The following is a 12,433-nucleotide window of genomic DNA, read 5'->3' as shown; positions in this document are numbered from 1 at the left end:
GAGGTCCCCTTCTGGCCTCCAGGGTACTCACACTCAGCACATACCCACATACACATAATTTTTCAAAAGGGAGCAAGAGGGATGTCCTGGCGCTTGAGAGCACCAGCTGCCCTCGCAGAGGACCTGAGTTTGGTTCCTGGCCTGCTCATGGTGGCTCATCACTACCTGTAATTCCAGCTCTGGGGATCCAAAGGTCTCTTCCGGCCTCCGTGGGCACCAGGCAAAACTCTCACACACATCAAATAAAAAGAAATAAACCTCTTAAAAATGTTTAATGTATATTTAATATTTTTTTTCTTCTTTCTTTTCTTTTTTCTTTTTTTTTTCTTTTTGAGATAGGGTCTCTCTGTGTAGCCTGGGCTGTCCTGGACTCACTCTGTAGACCAGGCTGGCCTCGAACTCACAGAGAGCTGCTTGCCTCTGTGTCCCTAAGAGCTGGGATTGCCAGCTTTAAAATCTTTTCAAATGTGGGAGGGAAAGGTGCATTTGTCTGAACGACCTCACAAGAAAGGAACTTCTGCCTGCTTGTATGTGTCACCTCTGTTTTACAAGGACACTCAGGCTAAAAGTGTGCGAGGACTTTGTTCTGGAGTCACACAGAGGGCAGCACCAGGGCTGGGAATTCAGATGTCCTCCCAAAGTTGATTCCCGACTCTCTGCCTCCACAGTACTACAGAGAGTCAGTGCCTGAGGGGGGCTGAGGTCCTTGGAGCTGGGGCGAAGAGTCCAGCTAACCATGATAAACTTGGTGACCCTTCTCTCCCCCCCTCCTCCTAATCCTCCTTCCTTCCCTCCTCCTCTCCCCTACCTCTTCCTCTTCCAACCATCCTCTTCTCTTCCTGGTCCTCCTCCTTTCCTTTTTCTCCTTCCTTTTCTCCTCCTCCCCCTCCCTCTTCCTCTCTTTTTAGTCTTCCTCCCCTCCCACCCCTCTCTCCTCTTGATCCTCCTTCTCTCCCTCCTGCTCTACTCTTCCTCCTCTTTTCTAGGCCTCCTCCCCTCCCTCCTCCTCCCCCTCCTTCCCCTAGTGACTCCCTTCACTGGATTGAAGGCAGTTCCCTCCAAGGCTGCCAGGCTGCTGAGTAAACCCAAGCCCAGCAAGGCTCAAGGTGAGGGTCATTGTCAGCTGAGTCTAAGGCTTGAGTCACTTCCTGACCCTTGCTCAAGAGGAGTCCAGAGTGGCCACCTGTGCTAGGGGGTGGCGCTCCTGGGTTACCTTTCTGGGCTCAGCTCTACCCACGGCAGAGACCCGAGCCCCTTTTCTTCTCTCAACCCAGAAGGATACCACAAGTCGGGGGCCCTGGAATCTGGCTTCTAGAAACAGGGTTGCCTAAACCACAGAAACACCAACCCAAAGGGTCCCAAACTCCTACTGTGGGCACTTCCTTTGTCTTCGTTGGGCTGTCAGGACCAGCAAAACAGACGGGGTGGGAGTGGGCTGAGCTGAGGGAGCCACATCCTTACAACCATCCCGGGCGCTTTGGAGACACCACTGAGCCTTGCTGCCAAGCGCCTGGGCTCCCGGCTCCACCATGCCAGCCACTCACCCAGCTCTGCCCTTCTCCAGCCTTGTGACCTTTGGCTAATTACTTACCTCCTCTGTGCCCGTGTGTCACCTCTCTGGTGAGGATGCTCAGCCTGATTCACCAGCCTTCTCTGCCCTGGAGTGGAATACGTAAGGCATGCCAAAGGCAGGCGCATGGCAAGCCCGCATGTTTATCTCTCACTTTTACGCATTCTTTCATACGTCCTTGAGATGAATAAGACAGATGCGCCCAGCCACAGCACGTGTTAAGCATGTCTGTGGGGCCGTTCCCCACAAACGGAGTGCAGCCTGCGTGGGAGAATCAGCTGGGCAAAGTTTGGGGTCCTCGGACAGCTTGATGGGGTCACCCGTCCGGCTGCTGGCTCTCCTGTAAGCCTCCCTCCTCCGACAAAAGCAGGCTGACTCCACTCCTTCCGCAGGGAAGCCAGGGACCGGGTGTGGACACACCCAGGCATGCACAAGCCCCAGAACGCCAGGATTGAGTCGGAGAACCAAGTCTCGCCGGGAGCACACAAAAGAGGGCCATTCTGTGGCCTTAGCAAAATCAAACAAAAGCCTCTACCCAGAACTGGAAATTTACTTTGGAGCCAGAGGCAGGGGAATATCTATGAGTTAGAGACCAGCCTGGTCTACCTAGCAAGTTCCAGGCCAGTTAAGGCTCGAAGTGAGATGGTTTGCCTCACAAACCATCAAAAACAGACTCCCCTGGGGATTTAAATCTTGTGGTCACCGGGGACTGTAGAATTAGCTGCTCTTGACTCTGTGTGTAAGACACGGAACCTTTCATGGGAAGAATAATTTGACGTCTGGATTTTGTTTCAGATTTTAAAACAGGGAGAATGAACCTTAGGATCTGGGAGTCATGATTTTTTTTAGAAAGAAAAGAAGTGGGAGGGGTGCCACGGGAGCTCATTTAGAACCCCATGAATTGCCACAACCTTCACGTTTCGGTGGCGGGTTTTTGGTTTTGTTCTCCTTGGGGGGAGGGGACCCCAAGGGGGGGGGTTGAGGCAGGGTTTCTCTGTGTAGCCTTGGCTGTCCTGGAACTCACTCTGTAGAACCAGGCTGGCCTCAAATTTAGAGATCCACCTGTCTCCGCCTCCTGAATGCTGGAATTAAAGATTCGTGCCACCATGCCCCCCCCCCTTTTTATTTTTTAACTATGTATATGATGGCCTAGGTACTGGGAGCCGAACTCAGGGCCTCTTCAGGAGCGAGCAGTACAGGCTGTTCGCTGCTGAACAATCTCTGCATCTTTAAAGTAGTTTTGAGTCAGGGTCGTGCTGTGTAACCCATGCTGGCCTCTAACTTGTTTTGTAGCCAAGGGTGACGCTGTTTCCTCTTCCTCCCTCCCTTCCTCCCTTCCTAGTTCCTCATTCTGTCTCTATTCTCTCCCCACTCCTTCTCTCCCTCCCTCTCTTCCTTCTTTCTCAGGGTCTCGCCCTTGAATTTACTATGTCCTGAACTGGACTCATAGCAATTCTCCTGCCTCTACGTCCCCTGTGTATGGAGTACAGACCAGGCCTCGCATCTGTGAGGTCTTACTTCTCCAACCATCAACTCCGCACCACCACCACCAGCCCCCGCCGCCGTCCTCCCCGCCAGCCCCCGCCCCGCTGGCTCTTCCTGCAGGGCTGGAAGGGTCCAGGCGGCCTCACGGGACACCCCTTCCCGCTGGCCACCCCGCACCTGCAGCAGGTGGCCGGCGGGGCCCGCGGCCTCGGCCCGGGATGGGCGGAGCCCGGAGCGCGGGCGGCGGGTGGGCGGGTCGGGCCGGGCCGGGGACGCACCTGGGCGAGGCGGCAGGTGCGCCGTCCCCCGGGGGGGCGGAGCGGGCGAGGGGCGGGCGGGGACCTCGGCGGGACACCCCGGCCCGGAGCCCGCGGGCAGCCACCGCAGCCGCCGCCACCACGGGGTGCGGGATGAGCCTCACCCGGAAGAGGGGCTTCTACAAGCAGGACATCAACAAGACGGCCTGGGAGCTCCCCAAGACCTACCTGGCGCCCGCGCACGTCGGCAGCGGGGCCTATGGCGCGGTGTGGTGAGACCCGGGGGACTCGGGAGTCGCGCGGGCCCCCCCCCTGGCAGCCTCCCCGAGCTCAGCCGGGGCAGTGGGGCCCCCGGTGGGTTGAGTCGCCGCCCAGTCTGGCTCTCCGAGGCTGTAACTTTTAAGGGACCTCGGAGTTCGCGGGAGGGACGACTCCCTGCGGTCGCGGAGGAGGTTCCAAAGAGGGGAACTTGCCAAATGGCAGAGCAGGGACTCCCGGCCTGCTCTGCCCCTTTCCGGGTGTCTCCCCCCATCTCCCCACGACACGCACGCACTCTGCTGGCCCCCAAATTCCAGGTCTCCAGCCAGCATGGCGAATACGCACGGAGCGGGGTGGCCTAGGACCGGGCAGGAGGGGCGGGGAGGGGCAGGAGTTGGGGCTCTTGCGCCGCCCCTCCCCCTCACCTGCCCGTGACCCCGCAGCTCGGCCACTGACAAGCGGACGGGGGAGAAGGTGGCCATCAAGAAGCTGAGCCGGCCCTTCCAGTCGGAGATCTTCGCCAAGCGAGCCTACCGCGAGCTCCTGCTGCTGAAGCACATGCACCATGAGAACGTAGGCTGCGGCAGGGGCGTGGACGTGTTGGGGATCCGAGGGCAGGGGGAAAGGCCCCCAGGAAGCGGCCTGCTGGGGTGCGGGGCCAGGGGACTCTCCCTTGCCCCACCCTCTGCCCAGCTCCTCGGTGCCAGGGCCTGCCCGGTTCATTTCCCAGAAAAAAACATAGCCTTATCTCGACTGGGAGGAGGGAGCAGGCGCAGAGGAGCTTTGGGATTGCCACTGGGAGAACCCCCGTTCTGCTGCGCCTGGGCACTTGAGTTAATGCTGTCTCCCTTCCGGGGCCCCAAGACTGACAGCAAATACTTCCTGAGTAATCAATGTAGGCCGGGGACGGCTGACTTACATAATCCTCTCGGTAACACATGCCAGCCGTGGCACAGATGAGGAAACTGAGGCACGGAAAGGTTTTGTTTTGTTTTGTTTTCCCCCGACTTGTGCAGTTCATCAGTGGCAGAGCTGAGGTGTGGAAGTAAAGGCAGCCTAGGGCCTGACCATTTGACTGCCCTGTCTGATGGAAACAGCCAATGACCTGGCTCTGGACCAGCTGGGAGGGCTGGGATCCATTTCAGAATCTGATGTGAGACCTTGTACGGCCAAGGTCTCTTCAGTGGCCTGCAGCTGTGAGCTGGAGGGGCTTGGCTCTGCTCTGAACCAGCCGGCGAGGGCAGACTGACAGACGTAGCTGGGCACGGGGCTGTCTGATAGGCTCAAGGCTGGACTGGAGGTCCAGGGTCCCCGAGGTCCTGGAGGCAGGAAGGCCTTTCATCCTCCACTCCTTTTCTCTCAAGATGTGTTAGCTGGGAGTGGGGCCATTCACCCCGCACCCCAAATTTGGGAGCCGTGGGCTTACCTTGTTCTCAGCCTGACTCTCTGTCATTGTTCTTGCCATTGGGGCCACCTTCTGTCTTGGAGGGGGACCTGGGTGGTGGTGGCAGCCCAGCCTCCATGGTGACCCCTTCCCCCAGGTCATCGGGCTCCTGGACGTCTTCACCCCGGCCTCTTCCCTGCGGAACTTCCATGATTTGTGAGTTGGGCTGGGTTTGGGGCATTGGCAGATCTTCACTGCAGCTTGGGACTACTTTGGGGGAGGGTAGCTTCCAGCATTTGGGGGAAAGGGGGTCCCTCTAGCGGTTCTCACAGACCGTGCTCTCTGGAGTAGTGCCTCAGCTTTGGGTGGAAGGACTGCGGGGAACCTGCCCCCTCCCCCCAGCTCCTGAACGTGTTAAGACCGCTGGCTCTCACAGGGTGTGTGCTGCCTCTGCGCCCCAATCCCTGGCCCCAGGTGTGACCCTGAACCTGGTGATACCTAAGGGGGTTTTCCTAGCAGGAAGTGAGGATCAAGCTGCTCTGGACAATCTGACTAAGGCAGTTTGGCTGTTACAAACAAGCAGAAAGTTTAGTTACAGAGTGTCAGGTTTTCTGGCCGGGGCCTGGGTGAGGGAGACTGGGTGATGGTGAGAATTCAGGGTGTGAGCGGCAGCCAGAAGTGGCTTCTGTCAAGCTTCTCATCCTACCTCGGTGCCACGGAGGTTGTGGGAGAGCTTTGGTGTCTTGTGCTGCATTTAGACGGGATCTCTGTTGTATCACAGGCTGGCCCTCAACTACCTATGTAGCCAGGGATGACCCTGAACTTCTGATCCTGATTTCAAGAGTTGGTGCTGGTCACTGACTTCAGGGTTGTGTGCTCACTGGGCAAGCATGCCGCCAGCTGTCACACGCACACCCCAGCCCCCCAGTCCTGGAGGTGTTGATCCCGCACGTCAGATTTGGGGGGCCCAGGCAACAGCTATGAGAAAGGAGCAGGGAGCTCCTGGGAGAAGCCAGTGTTGAGGACCCCAACTACGCTACAGTGATGCAGTCAGTCTCCGTTACGGAGTGGAAGTCTGATGGCAGACCACTCGGACTGTGCCGGCAAGAGCCGGGGCATCTGTTTGGACATGGTGGCTGGGGGAGGTTGGCACAGGCGACCCAGTCCCTACCTGGAAGCCACGGAGGAAGAACAGACCTCGAGGAAAAGATAATGAACTCCACCTTCGGAGCATGTGAAACCGAAAGAGGGGAGACCATGGCTGTCGATCAGGCTAGACTCACCTCCGGAGGTGATGGCTGAGGCCTGGGGCAGGTCAAATGATGATGTTGGTCCACAGTCCAGGCTTGCCGGAAGTTATGGAGGGTGAGCAGATGAAAACCAGAGAGAGAGGAGGGGTGCCAGGTGCGTGAGGGAGCACACTGGCACTCAGGGAGGACACTCGGCAAGAGCCCCTGTCACAGACGCCATGGGTTGCCTGATGTGGGTGCTGGGAATTGAACCTGGGTTCTTTTGAAGAGCAACAAGTGCTCCCGACCGCTGAGTGGCCCCTACAGTCCCGAGCAAGAGCCTAAAGAAGCAACGCACACAGCGCCTGCTGTAAGCCTGCAATCCCAGCTGTCAGGAGGCAGGGGCAGCCCTGTGAGTTCCAGCCCGGGCAGGCCCACCTAATGAGACCCTGTCTCAAAACAAAAAAGTTGTGTGTGTTTGTGTGCGCGCACATGTGCTCTGCACACACCTTGTGTTCTGAACTTGGCTCTTACCCCCCTGAGTCACAGTCCTGACCTTGACCTGCCACCAAGCCCCACTCGAGTGCCTAATAGGACAGGCCCCCTCTTCCTGCACTCTCTGAGGATTGCTTCCTGCTTCTTTACTGGGAAGGCAGGCACCTTGCAGTAAGCGGAGCCAGAGCCCGCTGGGCGTCACCCCACCCCACCCCACCCCCGCCCCAGCTGCTCTGCTGTAGGCGTGGAAGAGGGCAGAGCCCGGGTACCTTTGTGGGAGCACAGACAAGTGGCTTTGCTGAGCATGCGCCAATGCCAGCATCCACCCTGAGCTCTGCCAGCCAGGTTTGTGTGGCAGCGATGCCAGGAGCCCAGGCTGGGCGCTGCTGCTTCTTCACGAATCTTCTTCCTTGTTTGGGGTTATGTGTGCCTGTGTATGGACTGCAGGGGTGTGTAAAGGTACATGTGCGTTGATGTGTGTGGATCTGAGGTCAGAGGTCAGCCTCGGATGTTGTTCCTTGGGTCCTATCTGCCTCGTTTGTTTTTCTTATGATTGTTGGTAGGGGTGTGTGTGTGTGTGTGTGTGTGTGTGTGTGTGCGCGCGTGCGTGGGCGCGCACCCTGCCTGAGTTTATGTGCACCACACACATGCAGTCCAGTCCCCCACAGGGGCCAGAAAAGGGCATCAGCTCCCAGAACTGGAGTTACGGGTGGTTGTGAGCGTCCTGATAAGGAGGCCATGATCTGAACCCAGGTCCTCTGAAAGAACAGTAAGTGTTCTTTTCTTCGGCCGAGCCACCTCTCCAGCCCTGGTTTCTGTTGTTGTTCTTGCTTGTTTTTTTCAAGACAAGGTGGTGTTGTGTAGACAAGCCCGCTCTGCTACTCACTGTGTTACCCAGGCTGGACCTTACATTCAGAGTCCGTTGTAGCCCTCCAGGTGTTGGGATGACAGGCATAAACTCTCACACCCCACACTTCCTGCCCGGTGTCGCCTCCGAGGCGCCTGTCGTGCCCTCCTTCTGCCCCCCCCCCCAGGTCACACTTGAGCTTCTCAGGAGTCTGGGAGCTAAAAGGCCTCCTGTCTTCCAGCTACCTGGTGATGCCCTTCATGCAGACAGACCTGCAGAAGCTCATGGGGATGGAGTTCAGTGAGGACAAGGTCCAGTGCCTGGTATACCAGATGCTTAAAGGTCTAAAGGTAGGTGAGGGAGGGAGGCGGGGAGGGGGCGTGGCGAGGGTGTGGAAGCTGCTGCCTTGCCTTCACCACCGTTCTCTCCTCTTTCTCTCTCTCCCCCCTTCAGTACATCCACTCTGCCGGTGTTGTCCACAGGGTGAGTGCAGTCTCTGCCAGGGTTCCGGGCTGTGGTGGGGGAGTAGGAACGAGGTGCTCTGTTGGCCAAGGAATTGGGAGCAGCAGGGAGAGCCACGGTTCTAGGGAGCATGGGCCGGGGACTGTTCGGCCTTGAGGTGAGCACCGCAGAATGGCTGTGTTGCCCCCCCCAACTGGCACTTCAGGCTCTAACTGGTGGAAAAGAATGTAGGAGTCCAGTGTCATCTTACACCTGAGGAAACTGAGGCCTGGAGGGGAAGTTGAGCGGTGCACCAGCTGTTGCAGTGTATCATGGGAAATGGGTTTTGGGTGTGTGCGTGTGTGCCCGCCCGCGCCTGCCTTTGATCCGAGAGGACCTGCTGGCCCTGCTTCAGCGTGATCCTCCCTCTCTGTCCTCCCTCCCAGGACCTGAAGCCTGGCAACCTGGCGGTGAACGAAGACTGTGAGCTGAAGGTGAGTGGGGTCACAGCAGCTCCGCCACGGATGGGACGGGGAGGTGGGTGGAATTCTGGGTCCCTCGGAGCCCCTCTCCCCAGCCAGCTGGTTCTCCCTGTGTCCCTTGAGCCGTAGATCCTGGACTTCGGGCTGGCGCGGCATGCGGACCCCGAGATGACTGGCTACGTGGTGACCCGCTGGTACAGGGCCCCCGAGGTGATTCTCAGCTGGATGCATTACAACCAGACAGGTGAGTGGGCGGCTTCCCAGGGAGGCCCCGCCGACGTCCCCACAGACCGGCAAGCGTCCAGATAACACCCCCCCCTCCTGGCAGTGGACATCTGGTCCGTTGGCTGCATCATGGCGGAGATGCTGACCGGAAAGACTCTGTTCAAGGGGAAGGACTGTATCCTTTGCTGGAAGCAGATCTGTCCGGGCACCGGTTCCCTCAGCAGCCAAACGGGACCCCTGAAGAATTGTTTGTCTTATTTTGTTTTGCCCTTCAGACAATAGCCCTGGCTGGCCTAGAACGTGCTATGTAGCTGGAGCTGGTCTCTGCCTCCAGAGTGCTGGGATTTAAGGGGTGCAGCGCCACCACACTCGACACTTCAGGGTATGGAGCCAAAGCTGACCTTGAACTGCTGCTTTCCCTTCCCGCCACCTCCCAAGTGCCAGGGTCACAGGCGCGTGGTGTCACCGTGCTGGGGCCAGAACCCAGGATTCCATGCTTGCTAAGCAACCCTTGTTTTCAAAGGTTTATTTTTATTTATGTGTATGTGTGTGCAGGTACCCTGGGAGGTCAGAATCCCCGGAGCTGGAGTTAGCAGGTTTATAAAAGGCACCAAACATGGGTGCTGGGAGCTGAACTCCGGTCCTCTGGAAAAGCAGCCAAGTGCTCTCCAGCCCCCTAGAATGGTTTGAAAAATGCAGATAATCAAATGATTAAAACAAAACAAATAAAAAAACGAGTCCCTCTGCCCCATCCCCACCTCCGTTAGGAAATCAGTCATAAGCAGATAGAAGCCTTCATGGGCCAGACAGGTGGAGAGATGGGGTGGCCCATGAAGAGGGGGCAGGGGAGGGTAAGTTGGGGGGTTGTCTCGGAAAGGCCCGCCCTCAGCTGCCTTCTCCTCATCTGGGCTGTCAGGAAATCCTCCAGGGACCTGCTCCAACTGTCCCAAGAGCTGGCGATGGTCAGGTGGGGCTGTAGCCAGGAGAATCTGCCAGGCTGGCTAGATAGAGCAAGACTAGGGATGGGACAGGCAGGTCCAGAGCACCTCGGAGAGCAAGGCTGTGCCTTAACTGGCTGCCAAGACCTGGACCAGCTGACCCAGATTCTGAAGGTGACCGGGGTGCCGGGTGCTGAGTTTGTGCAGAAGCTGAAAGACAAGGCGGTGAGTGGTCCTGCCTGGCGCCTTTCCGTGGGGGTCCCTCTGCCCTGGCGGACCCTCTCGTCCTCATCCTGTCCTCATCCGACAGGCTTTCAGTCATGATGTCTCCCCCTCAGGCCAGAGCCTGAAGAATTGTACGCTCTTCTGTCTCCTAGGCCAAATCCTACATCCAGTCTCTGCCCCAGAGCCCCAAGAAGGATTTCACCCAGCTCTTCCCACGTGCCAGCCCCCAAGGTGAGTCCTGCCCCCCCCCCCCCCGCCTCAAACGCCAGAGTGCCTGCAGAGCCACCTGGTCGCAGGCCAGGAGCAGGGTTCACAGTCATGTCCCCGCAGCTGCAGACCTGCTGGACAGGATGCTGGAGCTGGACGTGGACAAGCGCCTGACCGCTGCCCAGGCGCTCGCTCACCCCTTCTTTGAGCCCTTCCGGGACCCCGAGGAGGAGACGGAGGCCCAGCAGCCGCTTGATGATTCCTTAGAACATGAGAAGCTCACTGTGGACGAGTGGAAACGTAAGAGATGCTCCCATCCTCCCCCAGCTGCCCTCCTTTGCAGCCTGAGGTGGCACAGCTGTGCCCGGGCACAGCCCGTCTCCTGTGGGGGCTCTACTGTCAGGGTGGGCCCCCCCACACCCCCCGCCCTAAAGCACACGCCTTCCACAGAACACATCTACAAGGAGATCCAGAACTTCAGCCCCATAGCCCGGAAGGACTCTCGCCGAAGAAGCGGCATGAAGCTGCAGTGACCGTCCGGCCCGACCTCGGCGGGGCCCGGGAGGCCGTGACAGGACCACACTCTACCTCGGGACCAACACATCACCACTTACGTCTCGGGATTACGGGAACGTAGCCTTCTGAGCTGAGAGAACTCTCTTCTAGTGGCCTAGGGATCAGGCCCTGAGGGTGCAGAATTCCAACCTGCTGTTGGGGGGCTGGGAGGGGAGCTGTGATAACAGCAGGCTGTATTAAAACCAAAGTGTGGGCCATTGCCTGGCTGTGGGGTCCTTTCCTTCCCAGAGGGCTGGCACTAAGAACTCAGACACACTTATGTACATATATATATGTAATTAATGAAGGGGGGTGGGGGGACAGTAGTCAGCTTGCTACAGATGGTGCAAAGGTGGCCGCTCCTGGTCACTCTGTCCTCCGTCCCTTAGAGAGCCAGGGATGGTAGGCCACTGAGCCCCAGGGCTTTAGGTGGTGGGCTGGTACCGCCAAGGTGTTTTGGGTGCCTGATAAGCAATGGAAAACCTGGGAAGACGGCGGGCTGGCAGATGAGTGTGGCAGCAGGCAGACCCCGGCTTTTCTTGGCTAAGATGGTGAACCTCTGTCCCACAATGCTTTGTGCTGGGAAGATGCATCTCATCGCCAGACAGGCCGAGATGGCTTAATTCCTCCCTCTGCTCTGGTAGAACAAGTCCAGACACGCAGGGCACCTGGCAGCCTGGTCTGGGTCCCTGCCTGGGGGTCTCTGACATCTGGCATCACACGTACCAAAGGAACTTGTCAAAATGCAGATTTCCAGGTCTGAACATGCCAACGACCCCTCACCCTGACCCCACAGTGACTAAGCTGTATTAGCACAAGTGCAGACCCAGTAAGGGAGGGACCTGATTGCAGTGGCATTTAGCATATCAGGCGGCCAAACTGGAACTCACTGCTGTCTGAGTTCCCCTTCCCTGGGCCGCCTGCCATGGGCCGTGCAGAAAAGAGCGCTGCTCTGTGTGGTTTAGTCCAGAGTTTTCCTGGGCGGCTCCACTCCCCCAGAAGGTCAGGAGTCTCTTAGGGCTGTGAAGGACTTCTGATGACATCAGGCATTTTGTTAGAATCTGCCATTTAGAGCAAAGTGAACTGGTGAACGCAAGTTACCCACAATGCATCAGTGTTAGGCCACCCTGTGTAACCGGTGTACCGTGTTCATGCAAAGCAGTAGCCGGGGTGAGGGTGAGGGGCAATGTCTGTGGAGTCTCCATACTTTCTGTAAACATAAAACACTCTGAAAAATAAAGCTTATTTGAAAACAACAAAAACCGAAGCCTCGAAATCTGGTGTCAGATGCCACAGGAGGGGAGGCGGGATTGGAACCCGTGGGGGCTTGGCACCAGGGTTTGGCTAAGCCTACCAGGGCTGCCTGCCTACCCTCTGCGGCACTGTTGCTGCTTGTTGAGTTCATGCTTTGTCCCCTCCCCATTTGAGCAACCCTGTTGTCACACCAGACCTTGGTGGGGACTGACTGGCAGCCAGCCCTCTGTCACCTTGACCTTAGAGTTGCAAGGCTGACTCAGGGGTCCTCACTTCAAATCCCTCCCTCTGAGCCTCCGTCTGGGCCCCAAGGAAGGGGTTCAGTCTTCTTACTGTGGCATTCTCGCCTCAGTCATTTTCTCAGATCTGCCAACGTCCCTGCTTCCATATTCCTTACGCCAGAGCGCCAAGCGATGAGGCTTACTGTGTACATTATTGGCTTAGAGGCTCCGGCAAATCCTGAAGAAAATAGGTATTTATTTTGAGACAAGGTCTTATTTGTTTGTTTTTTGACACAGGGTTTCTCTGTGTAGCCCTGGCTTTCCTGGACTCGATATGTAGACCAGGCTGGCCTCAAACTC

At 57.6% G+C, this 12,433-nt stretch overlaps 1 protein-coding gene across 1 annotated transcript; it reads left to right on the top strand.

Moving 5' to 3' along the window:
• Positions 1-3,384: 3,384 nt before the first annotated feature.
• Mapk13 (mitogen-activated protein kinase 13) lies at positions 3,385-10,818 on the top strand. The gene is made up of 12 exons (XM_055607263.1): positions 3,385-3,584; positions 4,014-4,143; positions 5,112-5,170; positions 7,767-7,875; positions 7,979-8,008; positions 8,413-8,460; positions 8,578-8,692; positions 8,777-8,848; positions 9,757-9,836; positions 9,989-10,067; positions 10,167-10,343; positions 10,494-10,818. Exons 1-12 carry the CDS (start codon positions 3,466-3,468, stop codon positions 10,574-10,576), a joined length of 1,101 nt encoding a protein of 366 aa, XP_055463238.1. The 5' UTR covers positions 3,385-3,465; the 3' UTR covers positions 10,577-10,818.
• Positions 10,819-12,433: the final 1,615 nt, after the last annotated feature.

Source organism: Psammomys obesus, unplaced genomic scaffold, assembly GCF_907164565.1.
Source record: "Psammomys obesus unplaced genomic scaffold, mPsaObe1.curated_primary_1811, whole genome shotgun sequence".
NCBI lineage: Eukaryota > Metazoa > Chordata > Mammalia > Rodentia > Muridae > Psammomys > Psammomys obesus.
This window is presented reverse-complemented; position numbering and strand designations above follow the sequence as displayed.

What these genes read in the sequence shown, in the direction of transcription:
- Mapk13 (XM_055607263.1), top strand. Translation starts at nt 3,466, where the DNA reads ATGAGCCTCACCCGGAAGAGGGGCTTCTACAAGCAGGACATCAACAAG. An exon ending in ACGAAGACTGTGAGCTGAAG is followed by an intron (nt 8,461 to 8,577) that starts GTGAGTGGGGTC and finishes CTTGAGCCGTAG; the next exon opens with ATCCTGGACTTCGGGCTGGC. An exon ending in GATGCATTACAACCAGACAG is followed by an intron (nt 8,693 to 8,776) that starts GTGAGTGGGCGG and finishes CCCTCCTGGCAG; the next exon opens with TGGACATCTGGTCCGTTGGC.